Source organism: Lipophrys pholis (assembly GCF_963383615.2).
Source record: "Lipophrys pholis genome assembly, chromosome: 14".
Taxonomy (NCBI): domain Eukaryota; kingdom Metazoa; phylum Chordata; class Actinopteri; order Blenniiformes; family Blenniidae; genus Lipophrys; species Lipophrys pholis.
In genome coordinates, this window is record NC_137633.1 from 16,918,923 (window position 1) to 16,945,499 (window position 26,577).

Here is a 26,577-nt window from a genome sequence, read left to right on the forward strand (position 1 = left end):
GTCTCCTCCATCTCACCAAACGTCGGGCATGCATGTCTCCGGCCGGCTACTGAGGAGATATCTGTAGATAATTACAGTGTCCTGCGAGCCGAACTGCAACACAATGGAGGCCGTCAAAGCCTTTAACAATGAGGTTCGTTCCAAACCCTTGCAAAAATCCATCTCAGCGCCGTGTTATTTAATTCGCGCTAGCTCGGTGGCTAACGTTAGCATCAAGTAGCAGAAAGAGTCTCACACAAGGCCGCCGTTTAAGCCACAACAATGTGGAGATAGCGCGGCGTTTATGCCGCGTTTTTCACGTTAATTAGTCGTAGCAGAACCGCAGAACGGGCGCGTTTTGTGAAGTGCGGCTTGGTGCAGTAGGAATGTTCTCGGGGAAGCGTTTTCCACAGCAAAGCGCCGCTAGCTCGCTACACGTTAGCTCACCCGCCTCAGTTGCGTGATAAACTTGGGAGAGCTTATTGAGTAATGCGGGATTTGGGAGAAAACACCACTCCCTCCTCCTGCTGGAAGCAGTAGTCACTGACAAAGATGTTGGTATCTTCCCAGTGAATCCAATGTGAACGATTGGAAATATTCCAAACACCAACCAGTGCTGTTAGCAAACAGAAGGCTCGGCGCTATTAGCGAGACCATCGTTTGTCTGCATTGACACTAGAGTCTTGTCTGTGTCTCTGCACGGCCGCTTTTAATGCTCAAACCTCACTGTCCACTCATGGTTAATGCTTATTCAATGTCAGCTCCTACGATCGACCGCAAAATAAATCGCCACTGTTGTTTCATCGACGATCAGAGCGAATGAATAGAGTCTGGGGCGAGGACGTGCTGGCCGGCTGACAAGCATCACATCCAACGACAAAGGATGATGCACTGCATTTCCACAGTGGTGTGTTCGTGATGAACTCGTCTCTCGCCGTGTGATTGACAGTGCTCTCTGTTCCCTTCCAGCTGTACTCATTGAATGAGTACAAGCCTCCCATCTCCAAGGCCAAGATGACTCAGATCACCAAGTCTGGAATCAAGGCAATAAAAGTAAGTATGTAGAGATCAAAGATGAGGCAGGTAATTGGTAAACAAAGGAAATGGTTTCCTTATTAAACTTTAGTATCAAAGAACAAACTGACCACATTGTCAGGTTTTTGCATTAAACTGGGTTCAAACGAGTTAAGAAAAAAAAGTCAGAAATTTACAAAATGAAAAGGATCAATTTAAACACTTGGATATATGTTACTGTCTCCATTTCTTTTCTGTCTTAGGCTGCATTGCCATCAAAACAAAATATAAACCAAGTGTAAACTATGAAATCAAAAACTGGTAAAGAATATAGTCAATTCCACAAGCTGTTTCTCGTTCTCAAGCATGAATAAATCGTTTACCTTAATGAATAAATTGATAAATGTAAAAAAAAAAATTTAATGATTGAAACAAGTAGTATGTGAGTGGAGCTTTTCAACATCTGATGTCTTTGCACCTTCAATAATTTCTCCAGTAAACTCATTTGACTTAGTAAGTAAAACTAGAGATTGATTGATTGTTTTCTACAAAGCCTTGAGACTGTAACTCGACTCATAATTCAGCCATGCATTGTAAAAGGAATGTATTAACGGTGGACAGAACGTCCCAAAACGTGTCACTTACACAAGTAATTGTCTGGTAATTCTGAACTTCTGTGTGGGACACCTGTGCTGTCTTGTATGTCATGCAGCCATGATCGCAAAGTAAATGCTGCAATTCTTCCAATCAATATCATGATGAGCAATCCGTCACAGTTCATACAGAAAAGGAAATTCCCGAAAACCTATTCTTTCTGTTAAGCAAATACTGTGATGGTGACAAATCAGTTTCTGCTGTTAACGATATCCAGCTAATCTAGATGAGTAGACATTACTACCAACAATGATGCAGTATAATTACAGCCAGCTCACCCTTAAATGTATAATTATGTATTAGATGTGAGAGGTGTTGGAAATGTTGGCGTAGAGATTAGAGAATCAATCTCATTGCTATCAACACTGTGTCCCTAAAGCCCCAACTGTTCCGCTTGCATCAGGAAAAGCTAAAATGAGATCAGATCAAACATTGTAGATCACATGATCTGCTGTGGCAGACCAGGAATGGAGCGACCGACACGTTGTCTCATTGACACATTTTGTGGCATTACGATCAGCTGACTCGTCCCCCTCCCTCACGTCTGTGTGGCTTCACTTACTTGATTGCATCTGATGTTGATCTGCTGTTTGTATAGATCTAATTCATTGGAATGAATTTGTTAGTTGAGCTATACAAAGATAATCAAACCCACAAGACCAAAGGATATCACTATTTCTATTTGTGTAATGATTTGTCATTAAAGTTAGAGTTTGGTGGTCTCTACAGCCTGTTGGACATTGTTGGTTCAAAGGCAACAGTGACTGCATAATAAATGCTGCCCCAGACAAAAATGAGCAATCGTGACGACATCTGATGGTTTTATGTCTCATGAGAGAGGCTCACCCAGGCCATTGTTGCATTTTGGCAACCAAAGATAGCCTGAAATAATCTCCTGACAGTGTTGCAGATTTTCATCTCGCGACACTGCACTCAGGCTTCTGCTACAAGCTACAGCTAGTTATTATAACCAATAGAAAAGCAGCAACAATAATCAAGACACTGATGCTACTCAGATAATATCGCAATAATACTGGTTTGTGTTCCTGAGTCAATACCAAGCTCTGACCTGCACATGAATAATACTAGAACAGTTATTTACCTTGTTTTGACACCAGCAGCAGTTATTTGTGTGTCATTGATGTTATTACCTCTAATCTGGTGGACAAACCTGTGTGATTTGCTGACCTCATGTTTTCAGTCCAAGTCAATAACCTCCATGTCGAACGTATAGTGTCAAACGTATAGACTGCTCAATTCACAGTCCGTATGAAGCTTAAAGCCAGTTTATTGTTGGTCATTATTGTTTATTGATTATAGTGAGCCAAGTCTTTTCAATACATTTTTCAAATTTTAAAGTATCTGTGACATTTATTCCAAGTTGTGTTAGTTGCTTTCCAAACATCCGCACTGTGGATAATTGTCAGACTTTCTTTATGACAACAGAGTCCAGAAATTGTTTCATGATTCATTGAAGCAGGAAGGCATTGAAAACAGGAGTGCCCATGAGCTTTGTTGTCTCGCCTTGTATTTTTTGATTTTGTGAATAATGTAGTATTGTAACCTAGCCGTTACACACATTCAGACGGTTGATATTACAGTCAGCAATTTGTAGTTATCACACACGTTTCAGTTTTTATTCCTCAAAGTCAGTGATGTCAAACCCTAGTCCTGGAGAGCCCCTTACCTGCATGCTTTAGGTGTCTCCCTGCTCCACTACTCTACTACTAATAAAGACAGGGTCAAGAAGCTCGGTAAAAAGCCTGATAACAGGCTGCTCAGTACAAGCTGGTTGGACAACACCTGAAACATGTTAGGCAGTGGCCTTATCCTGAATTTGTCCACCTTAAGTCCTGGATCAGTGTATTTCTCCAGACATTAGAACATATGATGACAAAATAATTTATGTGAGAAACATTAACACTAGGGATGCACGATATTGGGGATGTACCGATATTTTCAAAACAAGTTATTGCAGATACCTTTATTACCCGAGTCGACCGATGCGTCAAGATCACGCGTCCACAGGATGCATCGATTTCCCACTTCCATGGTGGGTGCGGCGCGTTGCGATGTTTTCCCCCCCGGACCTTCCCCCAGCTCATTTGCATAAAGTTGAATCTAGTCAACTTTATGCAATTAAGGCACAGGGAGCAGAAGTCCTACGCCTCTCAAACTTCTTGTAAAATGTCTAAACTGGCTGTAGTGGAACAAAAATGAGGACACGTTCAGCACCTGCACAGCTTATTGCTCACCTCAAATGTTTCCAGAAATACTTTTTGCGAAACTGTTTTAGTTATAAAAGAGAATGTTTGTGACGGAGCTGCCATCTTGGTTTGAACTCCCAAGAGCAGACGGAACCCGACTGATGCGTTCGGATGCAGCACGTAACACCGAACTACGCCGCATACTAAAGAGTTTCAGGGCACAAACTGCAGTGATGCAACATGATTAAATGTAACTGACGCACTCAATAACGGCGAGCCGGAACGTGTGTGCATGACACACAATGAACTCGGTTTTGTAGATGGACGTGACGCATTGCCCTGATTGACCAAAATGTTGCGTTTGAAGGAAAGGCTCTTTTCAGATGCGGTGACATTTCCATGCAAGGAAAAAAAAACCTCTGTTGACACATGCCAGACACTCGTCACATGATGACATTTCTTTCTTTTTTTTTACCCTGACGGCCTTGTGTGCTTGGAGCGCGCTCACGCTGGTTTCGCCTTGAGAAACAAAATCGGTATACAACCATTTGCGTTTCATGCCGATGTTAAATTTTTTGGCGTTTATCAGCAGATATGATATTGTGCAGATATTTTCGTGCATCCCTAATTTACACAGGATTTATTTATTTTTGAGTAGTAAATCTAAAAAATCTTACTTTCTACTGAAATTGCACTCAGTTGCAATCTAAGATATCTTCTATATATGCAATTAGTACTTCATATTAGTGGCTGCCTTTGAATTTCAAATTACAATTTGTTAAATGCCTCTGTTTGTTTTCTGAGAGTGTGAGTCACTCAGGCTATTCGACCATCTTTTTCTAACTTAGTCACTGATTGAAATCCCTGCAAATTTTTTGCCCATCGTGTGATTAGAGGAAGTATCGAGGCTTAGTCAGTGTTGATAAACACCTTCACGTAATAATTTTTTGAGAACATACGGTAGTCTCTTGAAGGGCGTTCAATTAACCCCAAAATACATTTCTACATTTAAAAAGTCTCTCAATTGAACCGAGATTAGCTAGAAGCTTTTGATTGCCTTCGTTTTACTGTCTCAGTTGCATGAGAAGTGCCATGTACATGATTAACTAGCACATGCAATTGTCTTTCAAGCATGTTTCTTGTTTATATATAAATTCCTCTGACTGGAAGGAAAATCCACTTTTATCAAAGCAAGGGAATTAAAATATTACCACCCTTTAGCATCACGTTTCAACTTTATAATGGTCATCTATTTACACTGAGAAAATGCAATGAAATTCAGAATAATGTGATCACTCGTCTCATAAATGTGTAAGCTTGCAGTTCAACTCAAAACATTAAGGAGATAAAAAAACGTTATGTTTTTTTTCAACCTTTACCCAAACTACACATGGATAACTTGAAGGCCGACAGCAGAAGTTTACTTGCTGTAATGCATTATAATTCTTTGGTTGATCTGCTGTACTTTTGGTGTTGCTGTTCCTTGTGTTGTGTGAATAATTCCCGTTTTCCCTTCCCTCAGCAGCTCTCCCAGCTCCCCCAAAGCACTGAAAGTGAAGCAGGAGGATGGGGTGGAGAGAGTTACAAAGAGATAAGAGAATCCCTTACCAGCTTAGGTAGGAGTATGGGTTGTTTCACAAAGGAAGATGGAAGAAGACTAAAATCATTTTAAGCTCAGTTTTTCTTCCCCTCTCAGGGATGTAGGGTTTCTGCTGTTGTGACTGTTGTGCACTTGATCCATGTTGGTTTTGAGCTCTTTTGTTGTGTTTAAATGTGGAGTTTTGAGAGCTGACCTGGTTGTTTTGGTGTGACTTCTAGGCTTATGACTAGTTTGGAGAGTTTATCAGTCCCAGTCTTGATTTTTACTTGCTTAACTTATGTTTTGCTGCTCCAGCACATGTTAATGACATGGATGTGTTGTCCATAAGCTCTGCAGGATCCACTCCTTGTCATCGCTTTCCGTGTGTGTGTGTGTGTGTGTGTGTGTGTGTGTGTCTGTGTCTGTGTCTGTGTCTGTGTCTGTGTCTGTGTCTGTGTCTGTGTCTGTGTCTGTGCTCCAGGCCAAAGTTTAAAAAAAGATAAAATTTCTCACTCAAAGGATAGAAGCAGATTGCATGACATCACTTGCTCAGCTAGTTGCCACACAATGCATGTTGGGATTATTGTAATGGGGTTTCGCCAGGTAAAAACATGGCATGATGATATACGTCTGATAGTGTACATTGGGACTTTTAGTTAAAATGAATTTGAACTATTTCAAAATGACCTGCAATCTGTTGCGATAAACTGAAACGTGCTTTTCACAAAGTGTACAACCCTATCTTTGTTACCTCCACATGCTACTTCTCAGGCATTTTGGTGTTGTGATTGTTTGCTGAGGATGGCTGTGCTCGCCGTTGTTCTAGTCTCGTGGCAAAACGACACATTAGCTTCTTTTGGTAAAATTGGTCAACATATCATCATGAGCACCCTATGTTCGATCACGAGACAAAGTACATTGAATTGTCTGAAGCACCTACAGAGCTATTAGAACATTTAGTTCCAGTTCGAGCAGGACCTTTTTGCCTCATGGCCAAACGAATGTTCGAAACTACAATAAAAGCCGACACCCCCAGTAGACATGCTTCTGAAGTCAGTCACGTCTTGTATTTGGTCCGCTTACATACTCTCATGCTTCCATCTCTCCGTCGTCTGTACCACTTGATCCAGTTGTGGTTCACATTCTGCTGGAGCTGATCTTAACTAACTGGGGGTTTTGGCAGCATGTTCACTGAGGCCCTGTTTACATAACAATGTTTTCAACTGAAAACAGAAAATATTTGTTGTGTTTTGGTGTCTGTTTACACAACAAAGCTTGGAGCCTCTGAAAAATTAACTTTTTGAAAATGCTCCTCAGAAACCCAAGAAAACTACATTTGTGCTGCTGTGCATGCACACCATAACCATAGTAAATAGAGTAGATGGGACAATAACAACAATGTTCGTCTCCAGAGTGGCATGTCCCAGCCTGTATTCTCCTGGGACTTGGTAGTTTTCTAATCCAGTCAAACAGATTAGGTATCCAACTCCATCTTCTGTCCATACGAATGTCCCTGTACTCACCCTTGTTAATATTAACAGCGTATTGTTCTCTTCACACGTGTGAATTCATTGCAAAAACAACCAAAATGCCAACTCGTCGCCCAACAGCATTTCTGCATTTTACATGTAAACACACATTGTTTTCAAAATGTTGCCATCTAAACACACAACCTCTTTGAAACGAAAAAACCAAAACAACAAAAAGCACTTTCACCAAGGATGTACCGATACCAGTATTGGATATCTGTCTGTTACTTCATGAAGTACACGTACCTAGTAAAAGATCCCAGATACAACCCACCCTCAAGGCCATAAAAGGGGTCTTGATCTCACCGGGGGCTTTTCCCTGGTGAACCAAAGGTTAAAGAGAGCACAAGCGTTGTCAGCAGTCTGGAGATTCTTTAATGTTAATGAGAATGACATAAGTAAGACAGACTGTAAATGATGTTCTGCTATAATATACCAGGAGGAGGTGAAAACTAGTTCGTACAACACCAATAGCTTAATTGTCGGTGAAATTTGAACCAGCAGTTGGTCCGATGTCACATTAGTTTAACTTCACGTAACTCTGAGCTGTGCTACATGCTGAAGAGTTTTGGGGCTCAACACCAGCGATGCGACATGTGATTAAAGTACCACTGATACACAGTCAAACACGTCAATACTAAGATTCATTTTAAAGTCATCAGTCAGCCTCAAATGTATGTTTTGGGGATCAGGAAAACTAGAATATCCTGGAAGAAAATGGAGAGAGCATCAAAATTGCACACAGCAAGCCACCCAGACTTGAGCTGGGGATATTCTTTGCTCTGAGGCGAGAGTGCTACCCACCACTGTGCATGTCTGCTTTCACACTTCGAGTGGTGTGTGCTAACACAACAACAACACTAGCATTCATTTTTGGGTAACCAAACAAGCGCGAAGGTATCATTAAACAGAGATGAGGCATCTCTGGGAGTCACTGAGTTTGAGTGCTTTCCACATGTACAAAATGTGGAGGAGTGCGTGAAAATTGAAAGATAAATCGTCAAAATCATTGGACAGCATTGAGTTATGTGTTAATGTCACTCAGCCCTGTGGATTTCTATTTCACAGTGCATATGTTATGAATGTTTGTTTTGACTGAACAGCAGTCAGTCATGTCTTCTGCACACACGATTTCCTCATGTGTGAAAAATACTCGGAATCTAGTTTCAGCGTTTTAGGTTCTAGGTGATTGTATGCATAGGAATTTACAGTCCCATATAAAGCCTCTAAATTAATATAATAGGCTGTTACTCCTGTTATTGGCAAGAGTTTAAACTCATTGGTTGAATAATGACATTACGATTTCTTGAGAAGAGATTGTGTACTTTTCCAAACACTGCACACACAATTTGTATGTTGGTGTTCATACATACAAGCTTAACATAAAAACCCCAAACTAAACAGAAAAGTGCATGTACCCTCCATACACAAAGTCTTTTTACTGAATTAAGAGTCTGGTACTCCCAAAAAGAAAAAGATGTGACTGAAGTGACTGGTGGATACTCGGTTTTCTACCTCTTAGCTGACGTCGGTCAACTGTTTATAGTTGTTGTTTCGACTGTAGTACGTGGTGGGCTGTGTCTGAAAAGGCTTGGGACGTGCCTCACCAACAAGCGTGCAACTGCAGGGAGCTCTAGTGTGCACTGTGAGGCCAAATTAAATGTTTGCACAAAGTGCTTCAGATGCAACGTGCTGACAAGCTGTGCTTCTCATTTTGGAGGCGATGTCTGTGACGATGTCCGACTCTGCCTGCTATGCCCCACTCCTTTTCACACAGTTTTCAATAACTCCACGGTGTTGCTCCCCGTATGACACTAGTCTGCAAAAGGTGCAACCTTGGATATTGTGGCGACATTTACGTCCACTCGCTTATCTGCACACTGGGAGCTAATGACACACGCTTTGCAGACAGCAACATACATATGTGAGGCAGCTATACTAACTTTTCAGCATGGTGTCTTTGCAGGTGAACATTACAGTACAGTACTTTATTGTGGCGAGGGAATGTTTGCAAGCGCCTTCCCTTTTGTCCTTTTCATTATTCGCTTTTTCGTTATGAAACAAATCAACCCAGACGTCTGCGTTTGAAGATGAAGGTGCTAATAATATATTCCCCGGCATAAAATTTGACTTATTTGGTTCATTTCAGTTTGAATACGCAGACAGGAAGTGATGCACTGCCCGGGATGACTCAGCGTTCACTTACTTACCTGAGTGTTATCGATACCGCATGGTTTTAAAAAATATCAATGTGTACCCAATAGGGATGTAATGATTCTCAGTAAAATATTGAACTGTTTGGTTCCCCTCGCATGGTTCAATATGGCCTTATGGACTGTGGTTTTTCAGTTTTGAAATTAGGTTCACATTAATGCTCTGTGTGTTGGCGCGCCTGTCTCCAGGCCAAGTCAGCCTGCTGCACTAAAGCCCTCCCAGCGAGTTATTGTCCAATCACTGTCGTGGCTCTGCCCACTCGACCCTTTCACCACGGCTTTTTCCTGATAGCTGATCGCGTTCAGTGCAGAAGAAAAGTCGTCCGTCCAGCTTGATTGGTGGAGTCCAGCATGTTGTGGTTCAGCAAGTCTCAGTGAGCAGAAAAACATCAATTCCTCTTGTGGACGTTCAGTCTCAGACTGAGCAGATCAATCTTGTTGTCTGGGGAGCGGCGGTTAGACAGGAACGGAGTTGGAAGAGCGGATATGTTGTTAGCTCTTAGCCTGGTTAGCATGCCGTCGCACCGCTGTCTTCTTCCTCGCTGCTGTTTACTAAATTCTTATAGGAGTCAAATCTCCCCAACACTGTCTTTACGTCTAATTCCAGTCCCGCGTTATGGTTCCTTAGAAGATGTAGGTCATGGGTGCTGTATTTCAGCCTCGGTCTGTTGCGCTAGTAAAAATCCAAAAAGGCCGTTTGCTAGCTGGGACTCCCGACTTCTTGGTAGCCGAGAAGTCGCTGCATCACTGCCACTGCTCTCTTAAAACAATTTCTTACACATCTCTGGTGTGGGATCATTTTGTTTTTGCTGTTAAATACAACAATGAGGGAGTGAAAACAGGTGACAGGAATTTCAGTGTGTGCAAATGTTGGTTGAAAAATTTCCCCGAAGTAAAAGGAAACACAAACAATAAGAGCCTGCATCTCTAGCATAATCACCCTGATGTAAGGCTTTCTGACAGTCGAGGACTTGAGAAGGGAACTCGAGCGAAAAAACAACTAAACAGAACCAAAACCGAGGTTCAATCCAAACCGTGGGCTACATGTACTGTGGCACCCCGAGTACTGAGTACCGAGTATTGATATTTTTGCACAGCCTGAGTGAATGTTTTTCATCCCTGTCTCATACTAGTTAGGTTTTTATGTTGAAGAGTGGCAGCACTGATGATTATCTGGACTATTTTCTTCGTTAGATGATGTCAGTGATCTGTATTCCAGAGGTAATCTCATTTCGTCAAGTCTGACAAACAACAAGCTTTTTACTGCCAATTGGAGATCAGTGATGTTGTGTGTTATGCTGCACAGGAGGTGAACAGGAAGAGCTCAGTTCCAGGCTGCAGTAAATGCAGCTTTGCTGAGATTTGGCCTCATTCTGTGTGGTGACCGGTGTGACTCGCACCAGCTGCTAGAGAGTTTTTGAAGTTTTTCTTCCAGTCACATTTATAGAATCCTAGGATTCATTTCACACTTGAAGGAAACGTTGCTGTGTTTCAGTGTTGTGCTGGTCAGTTATCTACTTTTCAAGGCTGGTGTTCTGTGTCATTTCAACTCTGTTGTTTTTGACTTTATTTGAAAGAGGAAAGCATTTATCTTATCAATCTGATGAGACTCGTCCTAAAACATCCCATGATGCTTTACAACGGTCTGCATCAAGCTCATTTTTGTGACAGATTATTGTGAAATGTGCCACACATAGTTTTATGTAAGTGTATCCTGAGATAAAAACTGCTGAATTGTTATCCAGGGGTATTAACGTTATAGTTATCTTTGCTCGGGTGAGCAAACAGCAGGAGAACTGCAATGACTTTCATCTTTAGTTTGATTTAAAATAAATAAAATCTGGAATTACATATAATAATGTTAAATCTTGCAGGAAGTCATTCTGATTTTAAAACATCAATAGGGTAATGTTCAAAAGAGCATTATTGGATATACTGTCTGGCTTCATTCACAGTGCAAAGCAGTAGTTTAAACTTAATAGGCACTGGTTGGAGTTTGCTTTGTTTCAGGCATCCCACTACAGAGATTGTATTTGTGTTTGAATTCCTCCAATGCTTCTGATGCTCTGCTGAATTTAACATTAGGTTCCACCAGAACACTTTGATGACCCCAAACAGGATTTTTCCTTTCAGACAGTAGATTATGTGATTTTGACCTGTCCCTGATGAAACACAGTCTTTGTGGCTGATCTTATGTCAAATTCTGAGCACTGATTGTCGCCTCCTTACATGCACAGATAGCCTGGATAATCTGTGTCACAAATTTTGACTACTGCTACGGCAAATGACTACCTTTTAAGCGTACCCATTTGCCAACTACTAAAAACATTAAGCATCAGTTAAAGTGCATCCAAAGCCACACCAAAGCCTGAAAAGAGCTGGACCATCACACTGTCTTCATACTTTATATTTAGTCTATTCCCTGTGCATAAGTGATAATTGGAACAGCTCTGTTCAGATTGAAATGTATGAATTTAATGGGCATGTGTGTGAGAATTACACAATTTAGGTTTTTCTGCACAAGTGCAAGTAGATCAAAAGACAGAGATGCATTCTTTACATAGACCAGATGCTGACTGGGCTGATAAAACACAAAAGGCTATCTGAAGGAGTGTGACTGTTTCCCCACATTCTGTACTCTGCATGGGGGGGGGGTTGTTTTACAATAACACAGCACCAACATGCAGCACTTCTGTCTTTAAATAACGTCACCTCGTCCACTTGTTAATTGAGGAAATCCTGTTGGTTTATTACTTTGTGTGAATTATTTTTGTGTAGTAGAAATTGTATTTTTCATTTTTTGATGGACTATATTATTCGTTTTGTCAGCCTAACCCCCCCCACCACCACCACCACCACTATTACAGATTTTCTTTCGCTTCCCATACTGTTATAGAATATACTTAAATGATTTGTTATTGGCACTTGTGTACATCTGGAAGGACTCACAAGCAGTGAGAATAGTTGTATGTCAAAATGCTGTGCTCTAACGTTGTAGGTTGTTTTTACCAAAATTTTTCTTTCTATTTCTTCATGAATTCTTTTTTCTTTTTTTTCTTTTTTTTAAACCGATACCACGAACATCAGTTAGAATATTTTCTCACATTGAACGAAAGCCTCTCTGAACCACATAGTGAGCTTTGTTTCAGAACGTGTCTATTTGCCATGCCACTGGAATCATTTAATATTTTAGTGTGTACTTAAAAAACAAGACCTATATAATTAAAGGTAACCACAGTTTTCATCAATTCTCGCAAATCTGTCTTTCATAGTCCTGGAAATTCCAGAGAGAGAGAGAGAGAGCTTTTGATAAAGTATTTTATAGTTTTTTTCGCCGATTGTGATTCTGAGGAGGAAGATTTCTCAGCCACGTAGTCCAGCAGGGCAGCTTAACGCGATGCACCTGAACATATCACTCACGGCCGTCGGCTGCTGGATTTACGGACCACGGAAAGCAGCACAAGACAAGGTCACGAAGAGCAGGAATATCACTTTTAGGGCAAGTTTTGGAGAAGCAGAGGTGCTCAAAACAGTCTGTATCTACATGCGGAAGTAGAATCTGGGAGCAAAAAGCCTATTAACCCGTAAAAGTCCATAAATTAGCCGCGTCATTTTATAAGCCGCGGGGCTCAAAGCGTGCAGGGAAAAAGTATCAGCTTATAATCCGGATATTACGGTACACAACTTAGATTAACGACCAACATTCAGTTCAGTCACATTGGTGGCTTTCTTCTTGTGGAAGATTTTAGAAGTGTCAAGGCAATAAGTCATTCATAACCGATTGAAAATTAGATTGAAGGACAATGTCGGAGTTGAGGACGAAGTCAGCTGACCCTTTTGCACTCTGGCAGGAGCTCTGCTGCATCCTCAATCAGTTGCCTAGACATTAGTCTATATTACAACGTGTGTGTGTGCGCGTGTGTGTGTGTGCGGGGGGGGTTATAGTGTGAAAAAGATGAGAAATGTCATTTGTTTAGCTGTCTTTCACAGAGTCTAGTCTTCACAATGAATTTCAAGTCAGGAGTAACTGTACATGCATGGAAAGAACATAGTGATATCTTTATGCAAACACAAATCTGTACGTTTGACGACGTCACACAAATCCAAATGTATATAGCCGTAGTTCATTGTGTATATATTTGAAGCATCGAGACACAGTTTGATCCTGTCTGACTGGCTTATTTTTTTATGAACGTTTTTTCTTTGTTGGAGATGGTCTCAAGGTTTACAATCCACAAGCATTATTATTACATTTAAAAGTCGCTCTGAATGTTTTGGATCTTTGATTGCTCACACACACCTGAGTGATGCCGTCATTTTGAACGTAGCTGGAGTTTGTTGAGCTCAATCAAGCTGTTTTTATGTTCAGTATAATGGAAACTGGGGTGATCTGAACAAAGCATTTGTCTTCTGGTTAAACGTTTCTCTGGTCTTTAGACATTCGTTTCTGTTGTTGGTTTGGCCGCTGCTGTTTGAACAGTTCTGGTAACTGAAAACGTTCTGCTGACAGAGAGGCCTTTTTCACTTTCTGCTCCACTGTAGGCATTTTCTCTCTCTTCTGTCTCAAAATAGTTAAGCTGTGAAATGAGATGCTGTAATGTTTAAATGCCTTGTTCAAAATCTCAATCTCAAATGGCAGCAGAACAATGCTTCAACTCCTCTCAAAGGCTACATTGTAATAAACGTACACGCACATATATTTCAACCTTATACATTTATTACGGTAGCTCAATAACGGAACCTTCTGAAAAGCTCATGAAAATTAATATTGTGCACAAAGTGTTTCATGATGAAACCGTTGTTTTAAGCAATAAAAAGCTTAAATACTAGATTATATAATAATATGCAAAAACTAACAATTGAAACGATCAAAGCCTGCCCGAGATTGCAGGAATAGAGAAGTACGTCTGTTCTTTTGATTCCATTCAACTATATTTATATCGTGCCAAATACAACAGTCATTTCAGACCACTTTTAAAGAGAAAACTCAACAAATCCACATGAGCAAGCATACGTGACTGGAAAGGAAAAAGTACCATTTTATAGGAAGAAACCTTTGCAGAACCAGGCGTGGTGGTGGTTCCTGCTATTCCAGCCAGGACATTTCATCATTCAGAAAGTCAAGTGCAAAACATTTGGGAGCTGGGATCAAAATAAAAAAAAAGACTAGAGGTGACATGTTTGCTATTCTGTGTTAAACACACCAACTTTAACTTTTTGAACAATTCCAAAATAGTTGTCAGCCACCACAAGATGAAAAAAATCCTACGATGCGGTTCAAACAAGCAAGGAGATTTCCTGAACTGTGGCTGCAATAAAAGAAAGACTTTTCTTTTCTCCCAGCCCTGGAAATGAGAAAATCCTTTGTTCTTGCAGTTTCTGTAGACATTTTCAAGTTATGGGGATTTTAGCACAACTATAATAATGCTACTTGAGAATCTCAGACAGCCAACCAGCTGGAAGGTGTTGAAAATAATTTATGGATTTATTTGGGTCAGCTCTTAGCTTTTTGGCAGCATTTGTTGTGGTGAGTTTTTGTCTCTATATGTTGGCCTTACTGATGCCGGTAAATTTACTGGATGGTATAAAAGTATGATTGACCTTTTCCATATCAGTACAAGAGGCTCTGAAACTTTCTTACATTGCTTTCTCTTGGTTCTAACTGATGCTAAATTCAACCAGTTAACTTCTTGGCTTTGCTTGTTTTCTCACCACACTTTAAAGTACTGTTAAAGGGTTAGTGTTAGTCATTTCCTAATAACATTTTAATACAAGACACAAGTTTCGATGAGAGCTTTCTGTTCCATAGTATTTGAATCAGGAACTTGTTGTTCAGAGTTTTTGAATCTGAGCCACTCAGACTGTTACACAATATTAATTGCTTCCTTGCTGTTGTGGTTTCATTGCAACAGGAGCAATTAGCAGGTATTTTGCACTCTGAGGCACTTTTTCTTTTCAGTCTGTTACTGGAACTGCTGAGTTGTGCTGCCGCTCAATGTTCAGCTTTTACCCAGTTTGCAAAATAATCAATGTTCCCTGGCTTCAACCAACTCTGCTAAACCAGGGAATATCCATATCAATAAAACATGACTTATGCAGCATGTATGATTATTTTAGCATGTTAACATGACAGAGGTCACATGCAACTTAGGTTACTCTTGGGTAACTGCTGTTTTGTCACTGCTTGCACTAGTTGTCTTACTCTTGTACACAATATGTAAAACTGAAAATTATGAGTTGGTTAGGCATTGCAAAATCTCCTTTTTATACTTTGTTTGAATGTCTTTGTCAGGATGACAGCATTTACTGTTGCATTTTGCACATCGATGTTGGTGCCATGGAGGGTAACAGCAGGTCTCTCGCACTTTGAGTCATATCAGTTTGTTGAGTCTTGGAGCAGATTGTTTTCCACTGCAGCACATATAAAGAGGCTAAATCAACACCTGGCTGGCCTTCAGAAGACATGCACTTTATGCTTTGGGAAATCTTTTTGGAGAAGAGTGCTTTTCCTCTCAAATTAGCTGATGTTCTCTCAGATCCTTTGTCTCTTTGTTACATCTGAAACTCACTCGGTGTGCAGCCGTGGTTCTCGACGCAGCTTAGCAATCTCTGCAGCTGCACTTTTAGGTGGCCTTCACATGAAAATGTAAACGTGTAAAAGTGATACAGTGTAGCGACTGCTGTTGGAGTTAAGACCCACTTTTTGTGCTTTGGTCCAGACCGTGCGCCAAACAGGCAGGGACGTCTTGTTTCCATGACGACTGAGCTTGAAAACATGGCGATGGCCATGTTTGTGTAGCCATGATGAATGTTCACTCACGTGTGTCACGTCAAACCACATTTTCTTCTCTTTCATTGCCCATTGTGTTAAAGAAGATATTTATTTAACTTTTATGGGAAGCTGTTGCACAGAGCAACTCAAGCTATGTACATTTATCACTGTTGTTATGAGTTGGTGGTTGCAGGTTTCTGAAGCTACTTGAAAAACGATCAGTGATGCATTGAATCTAGATTTGGCTGCAGTTATGGAATTTTCCCTGCCTATGTTTCATTATGTGACGTCCTCCTGGAACAACACACCAAGCATAGTCCCATGGAGTAAGGACACTTTGTGCCACATAAACTTTGCGCTACACAAACCTTTTTCTGACTTGTAGTTTGCAGTGATGGTGAATCTTATTGCGCACACATCTGTAAAAAATAACGGCCCTAACCAGAACTGCTTTTAGGTTTTGTGGAAGTATGAAGTAACTTTGTTGCAAAAAATATCACTTAATGTCACAAAAGTCTCTATTAGTGGCTTATTGTCTCAATCGTTTTCCACTCTTGATGTTTTTGGCTGTATGTGTTATGTTGTCTTGAAATTTGTCATTTCCTTGCATTATTTAAGATGTGTCACTGTTTTTTGTGTCTAGGATACTTTCCCTTTGCTCGTTTGTTAAAGAAGATGTTTTTGTTTTAGCCATTTGTTTTTGCTATTTCAATATAGAGACGGTAAATAAAACTTAAGTATCTTAAGTATGCAGTTAAGCATGGTTTCAGGCACCACTGTATTTTAACATAACTGTACATAAATGTATTTTAATTAGACTTTTAAGGATTTTAAAACCAGAGTTATTCAATTGAAGCCACTAGGGTTTTTGTCATAGCAATTGTTTGAGTTCAAGAAACTCAACTCTGACCAGTTCATCTTTTGTACTTTACCGCCATCTACTGGCTGCAGGTAAAACTGTCACTCCTAAGTAGAAAAGCCAACAACAGTTCAGGTGAAGCCATGTGGTTAAAAACACAATCTTACTTGATCAAATACAGCCGTCAAAGAATCTTACATATATGTGACAAAAAAAAAAAAAGTTTGGATTTAAAACATATGAAGTGTTGAATTTTATCCTCCCGCTTGAACACAGAGTTTGAATCCACTTGAAACAGCCAGATATCAGCCGTGCAGGGCAGGGACAGCTGTTGCTCCAGCGGTTGAGGATTTCCGCCGCGGGTGGCACAGCGTGTGGCTGATATTCATGTGGAGACCCCGTGCTGGTTCGACGGGCAGAGCATAACCCTGGTTATTTTAGAATCTGCAAATTACAGATGTTTCCTAAATGGCTCACATGCACTGGGTGATTTTATCCGCCTGGGCGGAGCCGCTGAATGCTAAGCTGTGCACAGGAGTCAAAGTGGCACTGTTGGCCCAGACTGAGATATGTAGGAAGCAAAGTGGGACTGACTTGTGCTTCTATATATGTTGTACTGTTATCCTGTATACATTGTAGAAATACTGAACTGCATCAGCATCTCTGTAATAAGATTTTATTTCGTTGCTTGCAGTAACTTCAATTCAAACAGTCTCACTGATACATTTACAGGATGTATATTATCCTCGCTGCTTGGTTTGCTCAGGTTTGTCAATAAATGTAGCAATCCCCAACCTCAAGGCTGAGGGGAAATGGGATTTGTAAAAAGAAAAAAAGCTCCATAATAATTGGGTATTCTGTGGTTATTAACTTGAAGTTGAGTGAGCCCGACCTGCTTTTTTCTTTTCATCCCGTCAAGGCCCCGAACAGCAGCAGACTTTTTTTTTGTGTTTTTAAAGTAGGTCATAAACTGCTATTTTGGTGGTTTTGTTAGAGATGACTGGCCAAACTGCCTTAAAGAGTAAAAGCTTGGAACGGAGACGCGCAGCCAGAGCGTGTCGCAGGGTAAAGCCATTAACATCCGTTTAGCTGGAGAACTACCAATGTGCCAACTGTAGTTTACTGGTCAGGATCATCATGACAGGAGTGTAGACTGAACAGCAATATGATTAACTCTTTATTTATTTATTTTTGGTTATTCTGCAAGAAAACGCTACTGAAGTTAATGTTGAATCATCTGTAAACATTATGTTACTTAGGGGGCCGTATCGTAAATCAAACAAATCATTTTTATAATTGTTCTGATGATTCTTTACGTAAACATTTTACCTCAAAAACCAACATTTGTTCTCTGCACACATTTAACATTGAATAACAAGGAACTTAAAGACACTTTACTGTTCTTTGAACGTTTTGAAAAATAGAAAGGATTGAACCCATATTGTGACTATAGTGTATAATCCACCATTCGAGTGTTACACGGCGCTGAAGCCGATCCCGGCTGATGGTGGGTGAATTCCAGGCAAACACAAAAGAGACAGACAACTATACACGCACAATCATCCCTCAGGCCATTTCAGAACCACCAATTAACTTCAAACGCGTGTATTCACAAACTGTTGTCCATGGAGGAGAACCCTCAGGGAGAATATGCAAATTCCAGCCAGGAAGACTCCAGACCCCCAAGTCAAACTGGGCGTACTTTCTTACCAGGTGACGAGGATGTCTTGATGTGTCCGTTTCATTTTCAGAGAAATTGGTCAAATAGAAGACGTGATCTCATTCTTAACTTTTTACGATGATCTCTTTCAATATGTCCTTCCGGTTTTTACCAGAATGATTATTTTTTTCTTTGTTGCCACTTAATATTTTTTCCCTTCTGCTTTTCTTCCAGTTCTACAAGCATGTAGTCCAGAGTGTCGAGAAGTTTATTCAGAAGGTGAGTTTAATTTTAGATTCATATGATGGCTTGTTTATATATTGATGTACTTTCCTCTCAGTTGCCCTAATTGTCTGTGGCCCTTTAGAGGTATCAGGGTAACTGCAATAGACTAGAATGTACAAGACTCCCCACACATGCAATGAGTCGATTACTTCCCTGTTTGACAGCAGCTGTATATTTGTTCCACAGTGCAAGCCAGAATACAAGGTCCCCGGGCTCTATGTCATCGACTCCATTGTCAGGCAGTCGCGGCACCAGTTTGGCACGGAGAAGGACGTTTTCGCCCCGCGCTTCAGCAAGAATATCATTGCCACGTTCCAGCACCTGTACCGCTGCCCTTCAGATGATAAGGTCAGACATATTTTAATAGGTTTTCTGTTCCTCTCTGTGGGTTTTCATTTCTGCGGTTGGTCATGGTTTCATGGCAGCACAGATCAGACATCTTGTTATATTGGAAGAGGAAATGGGTGTTTTGAGGTTTGGGCTTACCCAAAGGGATGTTTTTGATGTGTGCGTTTTAGTTCCACCTCATCATCAACATGCGTTCAGTTGGAGACGTCATTTAAAGAAAAAGACTACTTCTGTTTTTCAGAGTAAGATAGTGCGCGTGCTGAATCTGTGGCAGAAGAATGCCGTCTTCAAGAGTGACATTATTCAGCCTCTGCTGGACATGGCAGCAGGGATTCCTCCTCCTAGCGTCACACCCGTCATGCCCAGCAGTGCTGCACCAGTCAATAACACTACGCCTGGTTAGTACTCGCACAGATCTGGGAACCTATATGGACGAATGTTCATTTGAGTAATTAACCCCTTGTGTCCAGGCACACCAGCTACACCGGCCACTCCAGCCAACATAGTCCAGGGTCTACCTGACTGGGCTTCCCAGATCACCAACACAGACACGGTGGCAGCTGTTGCGCAGATCCTACAGAGCCCTCAAGGCCAACAGGTCAGTGAGCTTCTTATCTTCTACTGCAATGTTTCAGAGCTGCTTTCTGTGTACGTGTTTGTAATTTGTTGAACTCTGTATCATCGCCTGGTTCAGCTCCAGCAGCTGGTGCAGAGTTTGCAGATGCAGCAGCAGAAGCCTCAGCCGTCCCTGCTACAGGCCTTGGACGCTGGCCTCGTGGTGCAGTTGCAAGCGCTGACGGCTCAACTCACTGCAGCTGCCACAGCCAACAGCCTCAATCCATTGGAACAGAGGGTCTCCTCATTCAATAAGGTTTCGCTGCTGTAAACAAACACTTTCTTACTCCAGTCTTTCCCAACAAACACTCTGATGTTAAGAGTTTGCTGTCTGTCTGCTTGCAGAAACTTTTGGGTCCATTTGACTTTGGGAATGATTCCGAACGAAGTGACGAATCGAAAAAGGACTCCTCTTCATCACAATTGTGAGTTGAGTGTGCATGACATTATTCAGATTTTATTTAAACTGTATTTGGACTGTGTGTGTCTGATCAAGCCCGTGACCTCCTCTAGGCCCATGGTGTCTGAGCCCATCAACAGCTCACTCTTCCATCAGTTGGCAGAGCAGCTTCAACAGCAAAACCTGGAGCAGTTTCAGAAGCAGCTCCTGGAGCACCAGCAGAAGGTAAAAATGACAAACAAGCGTCATTCTAAGTCATGACTAAAACTTAAAAATAATACAGAGAGAATGTAATGTGGCACATATCGTTCAAACGCTATACAAAACTTCTTCAAAACCTTCAACTTCAAACAATCAAACTGATGTTTTCAGTAATTATTTCCAGAATATAAGGTTTGGATTCTTTAACCCTTTGAAATCCAGCCATTCCAATATGCAGAATCTTTGTTTTTGTTTGGTGTATAATTTGTATGTGTGTGTGGAATAAACTGGCAGAGTGAATGTCTGTAATTGTCTTTTCATTTCATCTGCGTTGGAGTTGTTTGAATCATATAAAATGGCTAAAACACGCTTTTAGAGGAGTTTCTTATGTTGATTTAATGTTTGACATTTCTCTGTATTTTGCAATAAATATGCATTTTTTTATGCTGCTTGTCTAAAATATTCAATCTCCCCCGATTTGTAGGGGCCTTTGTTGTTGTTGTTTTTTTAGGGGTTAAAGGCTTAATGTAGAAAATAAATCGTATACGTGAGTAAGTATCACTTATTCTGCCCTTTTCCTACCAGGCAATGGGCATAGAAGGGCAAGACTCAATTTTTGGTCAAGACAACTCGGCTGCTCAGGGCAGCGGTCAGCCACAGCATCCTGCCCAAGACAATAAGATGGATGACTCCATAGACAACCAACAGCAGGTACTTCTGACCACTGGTTCATCCACAAAAGTCATTCGGATGCATAAACATGGCGGTCTCAACGCCAGGATCGCAGTCACTCTTTATGTGCCTGCAGGCCCAGCTTTGCAGACACGTATTGACTACAGTTCACCTCATTACTCCGACATTAATCTTGTCATTTGTAGGACATGGATCTGGACGAAGGCCCGGATGGAATGGAGGAGGAAATCTTTGAAGCAGAGGAGAAGAAGACTTTAGGCGCACGGTCCAGAACGCGCTCACGATCACGCTCACGGTCAGTCCTTGTCATAGTTAGATCTTCATTGAATCTTTTTTTTTTAAATAAACACTATGATGGGAATATACCACATGAAAAGTGCTGAAGGTCAAGTGAAGCAAATTGTCAAAAGTAATGGTTCGGTCCCCTGTTAGGTCGCCAAAGAGGAGAAGGTCCAGGTCCCGTTCCGGCTCGCGGAAACGTAAGCACCGCAAGCGATCGCGTTCACGCTCCAGAGATCGCAAGAGGAAGTCGTCACGGTCTTACTCAAGTGAACGGCGCGCCCGAGAACGAGAGAAGGAGCGTCAGAAGAAAGGGCTGCCTCCCATTCGATCCAAGACCCTGAGTGGTAATGGGATATATTTCTGTATTGTCCATTTGCCTGTTGGCGTGTCGGTGCTTCTTCTCCGATCAAGCTCATTCTCGTGTCCTTTTCCTCTTCTAGTGTGCAGCACAACCCTGTGGGTGGGCCAAGTGGACAAAAAGGCCACTCAGCAAGACCTCACCAATCTGTTTGAAGAGTTTGGCCAGATTGAGTCGATCAATGTAAGCACACCTTGTTAACCCTTTAGTGTTGTAGGCAGGTTATTTATCCAACAGATTCAAAGTAAATCTGTGGATGAAACCTCAGTGGATTATTAGTTTTCTCACAAGTCTTATTGATATTCCCCTGTAGGTTCATCTGATGTTTAACCTCCCAATGTTTTGTGTAATGCAATTTGTGTGTGTGTGTGTCTGTCTCTGCAGATGATACCTCCCAGAGGCTGTGCTTACATCTGTATGGTCCACAGACAGGATGCATACCGCGCCCGCCAGAAGCTCAGCACCGGCTCTTTTAAGATTGGCTCCAAGATCATAAAGGTCCTCATTGCAATTCTAATCAAATTAACCACATTTTCATTATCCTCATTTTTTTCTCTTAATGTAATTTATCAATGATTTGGACTTGAGTTTTATTTTTCCAAGCACAATCATTAGGTACTCCCAAGAATTACCCCTGAAATATGTTGTAATTTTCTTGTTTCTCTTTACCTTTGTGTCTTTATCGGATCTAGATTGCATGGGCTCTGAACAAAGGAGTGAAGCAGGAGTACAAGCAGTTTTGGGACGTGGATCTGGGAGTTACTTACATTCCTTGGGAAAAGGTCAAGCTGGATGATCTGGATGGGTTTGCTGAAGGAGGAATCATCGACCAGGAGACCGTCAATGATGGTGAAAATGAACAGCTTAACCTTTGTTAGATTTAAGTAGGATATATGTTTTAGGGGTTTACACAGTGATTTATTAATTAAGTTGTTTTTAGAGTCATGTTTACTTTTTTAAGGTTAAGAATGGCCAGCAGCCCAATTCAACGAGGAAATGATCTCAGTTAAATACAGTAGCCTTAACATTTCAAAAACATATTTTGGTTATATAATTGTTGACCTTTCATGTTTGTGTTTGCAGAGTGGGAGGCAGCCAAGAATTCTGAACCACCAAAGGAAGCCACCAGTCAAGCTGTGAGCTCTGAGACTCCAGCAGCAGCAGCAGCCGCATCTAATACCCAAGCTGAGGCCTACAGCCAGCAGGTTACCATGATGCCAGTACAGGTACTGAAGATCATCCACCTCAATATGTAATGGACTCTTAGCGGAGAGTGATTCAGGTTTTTTTTTTTCCATTTATCTTAAATGTATAAGTTGTTATTCATCGATGTACACTCTTCAATGTTTTCCTTCATTCAGCTGCCAGTGGCCCAGGCGGTTCCCAGTGCAGTAGGTTTGGTGCCTCCTGCTTTCCCTGTCACCATGGGTATCCCTCCTCCCGGTTACGGGCCGCCACCACCCTTTATAAGGGCTGGATTCAATGCTTCACAGCCTCCTCCTGGTATGTGTTCACATAAAAGACCATATAAATATCAAATCTCTAAAAATTTATAAGCTTATTCAAAATGTTTTCTTGTCTTTGTAGGTTTTATGCAGGCTGCACACACCGCAGCAATGGCCTCAGTCACTTCTTGTAAGTATTTATGACGACGTGCTGTGCCTCTTTTAAAGAGCATCATTGAAGTTTTAAAATTGAGTGTCCTTAATCTGTGTATTGCATTTTTGCCCTCGCTTGCTCACCAACAGCTCTAGTGCAGCCTTCAGTGGCCTCCAGCCAAGATGGTGTCAAGGACTCACCATACAGTGCTATGATTCCTCGAACGAGCACAATGCCTGGCAGCTTCATGCCCTCAGCCATCCCTGGAGCTGGTGTGTTCAACCCAGTGGGCGTCCAAACTCAGCAAGCCTCCAGTGACAAAACTCAGCAGTCTACCGACGGTATGGATGCTGCAGAGCTCACTCTGCAAGGTATTTCTCGTTGACATGTAGATGTTTTTTACGAGAATGTTTAGCTCGAGTTTATGAGCTATGTATCTTTTAGTGAATTTAATTTTAAGATTTATTTTTACTGTTTTGTTCCAGGTATGCAGAATGCAGTGCGCAGTGGGATGGGCCTGCTCGGTATGCACCCTACAGCATCCCTCACCCACCAGCTGCATCAGTCTGGGTTGGGTGGGCAGAGGATGCCCGGCCTGCTGCCTCTAGATGTGCGGCCGAACCTCCTCCAGCCAGGGGCTGCTGCCCGTTTCCCACTTCTCATGCAGCAGCCCCCCGCCCAGCAAGCCGCTGGCCTCCTCGACGGTTCCCTCCAGGCCCGGGCTCGGGCTCCATTTGCTCAGCTGGACCCTTTCAACAGGGCCGCAAACATGGCCAATGAAAGTCTATCCAAAACAGAAGACAAGCCCGTTTCTGGAACCGATGAGGGCAAAGACCAGGACTACCGCTTCCCTCCGATGGAGAAGCAGAATGCAGGCTTGCTGCGAACCCCTCCTGTAGACCACCGGGAGCCCCTGGGAGGAGGTGGGGGAGCAGCAGCAGCAGCAGCAGCAGCAGCAGCAGCAGCGGGAGGAGGAGGCCGGCCCCCCTTGCTCCAGACTCCTGGGTCCCAGCCAGCTCGATCCAGCCTTGTAGGACGTCTACAGGCTCTGGCGGGCTTTACACCTGATAACCGTTGGAATCAAACCAGAGGGGACTTTGATGAGCGGGATGGCATGCGAGGAGCGCTGCCGGTCCCAGGTGGTTCGAAAGGTTTCCAAGAGGAGCGCTCCACATCTGGGCAGAATTTCCCCAGTCGCTTTGAGAACCGTCCCGGAGCCACAGGTGCACCAGCCAGTGGAAACGCTGGAGGTGCTGGAGGTGCTGGAGGACCGCCGGCTTGGAACCGTAGTGGTGGCGCCCCGGGCCCCTTTGACACTGAACTGCATCAGGACCTCGATGAACGAAGGCGCCCGTGGGACAGGGACAGGCAGAGAGACAGAGACGAAAGAGATTTTGACTTCCGGAGGGAGATGAATGGGAATCGCCACAGTCGTGAGAGAGAGCGCGAGAGGGAGCGAGAGCGAGACAGGGAGCGTGGCCGAGAGCGCACCAGAGACCACGAACGTGAGAGAGATCATGACAAAGAACGGGACCGTGACAGGGAGCGCGAGCGCGGTGGCTGGACACCTCTCCTCCCTCTACCTACACCTCTGCTTCCAACTCCACCTCTGAATCCCAACCTGACACTAAACCAAGGCAAACTGCTCGCCCCACTCAAGTTGGGGGTTCCACCACGATTCCAGTCCCCACTTCTGCCTCAAGCTCAGGCCAAGCCCTCTCTGGTAGGCCTGAATCAGCCCCCCCCTCAGGTTCAGATTAAGTCTCCACCCCCTGTATCTCAGAGCCAGGCAGTTGTTTCCAAGCCTGAGACGGAGACCCCGACTTTGTCTGAGGAATCTCAGGAGCAGCCTCCATCTTCAGCCCATTCACCCGACGACACGGTTGAGAGCACGCCGACCAAGACTCCCATTGAGTCCGAGTCATCGCCACAAACAGAGACCCCTTCACACACGGATTCACCATCGCAGCCTATAGCCCAGTCTCCCCCAATAACCACACCTCCTCCAGAAACAGAGACCACCAGCCATGCCTCTGTGGTTCCCGAGGCCTCGCCCCAGGCCTCACCTGTGGCCTTCACACAAGCTGCGAGCCCCCAAGAAGATACAAATCAATCTCTGGAGGATAAGCAAAGCCCACCCAAGGATGAGGAGGACTCTCAAGAGAGAGCCTCCTCATCTGAGCCACAGTGGGTCAATGGACCTGGGATGGACAGTGTGGCAGACCCCACCCCCGAGCCCTCTCCCGAACCCACTCCTGACCCCCCCATTGAATCTTTGCCTCCCAAAAGTGAAACAGAGCCGCAGCAGGAGCAGGTTGCCTCTCCTAAGGACGTAGACAGTGAACAGAGTGAGCCGGTGGAGGAAGCTGCGAGTCAGCCAGTGGTAGACACTGTCACAGACACTGAGGGGACATAATCATCACTCAGTAGGTAAAAGATCATTTTGTATAGTTGTCTCTTCTTCTCTGTACTCATGTCAGCAAACTACCACCACCACATGGGACATGACGAATCACTGACTCACACCAGTTATTGTCTGATAACCAGTAACAGATGATTTTATTTCTCACAAATACCATTGTACCTAAATAGAAGGCTCGTTAGCTGATTTATTGATAGTCAATTTTGTTTGTATTTTATTTCCTTTTTCCTTTTTTAAGTTGTAACGCAACACCACCCATTTTAATTATTCTAAGCGTGTTGGATTTTACTGAACTGCCTGCCAAAATGTTTCAATTGTATATGGGGGAAATGAGCTTTGACCTTCCTATGGAAGAAAGTAAGGAATCCTGGCTGTTATACAATGGGTTGAATGGAGGTATACTTGAAAATGGCAGCTGCTGGCCCCCGTTTCTGTCTTCTCTTCTTTTAAAATGCTGCTGCAACAGTTTCATCGAATGCTTTTATAGTGTCCCGCAGTGCTCTCGAAGTATGTTTCTAAGCAGAACAAATGGTCCACACAGAGTGCGACCAGTACAGCTGCTTCCAATTGGGAGAAGAAAAAACAAAAAAAAAACCTTTTTAAATTTAAAAAATATATATATATAAAAAGAAAAAAAATGTATCCCCAAAATAAATGTCTGTAATTTGTTATTAATTATATCTTGAACACAAACCGTTCATATCATGCCAGGGGGGAGAAAAAGAAAATGGACAGAGGGATGTTCTGATGTCGGCTGCATATTGTTCTTAGTTTGAAATAAACATGCTTTGTCTGTTTGAAAAACACTTGCTTTAGGACTGTTTTCTGACCCAGGACTGGTGGAAAGTAAGACAGACTAATACACACCGTGGGCCGTCGTCTCAGCTAATCTGATGTTCTCGTAACTG

The 26,577-nt window shown here is 42.5% G+C and overlaps 1 protein-coding gene across 4 annotated transcripts; it reads left to right on the plus strand.

Annotated features, from left to right (window-relative positions):
* On the plus strand, positions 1 to 26,577 carry scaf8 (SR-related CTD-associated factor 8). Of its 4 annotated transcripts, XM_080479556.1 has the most exons (21): positions 1 to 133; positions 949 to 1,032; positions 18,701 to 18,745; positions 18,938 to 19,099; positions 19,341 to 19,497; positions 19,570 to 19,697; positions 19,794 to 19,970; positions 20,060 to 20,139; positions 20,228 to 20,339; positions 20,901 to 21,026; positions 21,194 to 21,303; positions 21,441 to 21,634; positions 21,731 to 21,831; positions 22,033 to 22,146; positions 22,341 to 22,497; positions 22,732 to 22,874; positions 23,010 to 23,151; positions 23,236 to 23,283; positions 23,397 to 23,618; positions 23,733 to 25,673; positions 26,486 to 26,497. In XM_080479556.1, the coding sequence occupies exons 1-20, from the start codon at positions 104 to 106 to the stop codon at positions 25,661 to 25,663; spliced, it is 4,263 nt and encodes a 1,420-aa protein (XP_080335682.1). In that variant the 5' UTR covers positions 1 to 103; the 3' UTR covers positions 25,664 to 25,673; positions 26,486 to 26,497. The 4 variants fall into 4 exon arrangements, with proteins under 4 accessions (XP_080335682.1, XP_080335681.1, XP_080335683.1 ...); XM_080479555.1 differs by having other exon boundaries at positions 23,733 to 26,577; XM_080479557.1 differs by having other exon boundaries at positions 23,397 to 23,588; positions 23,733 to 26,577.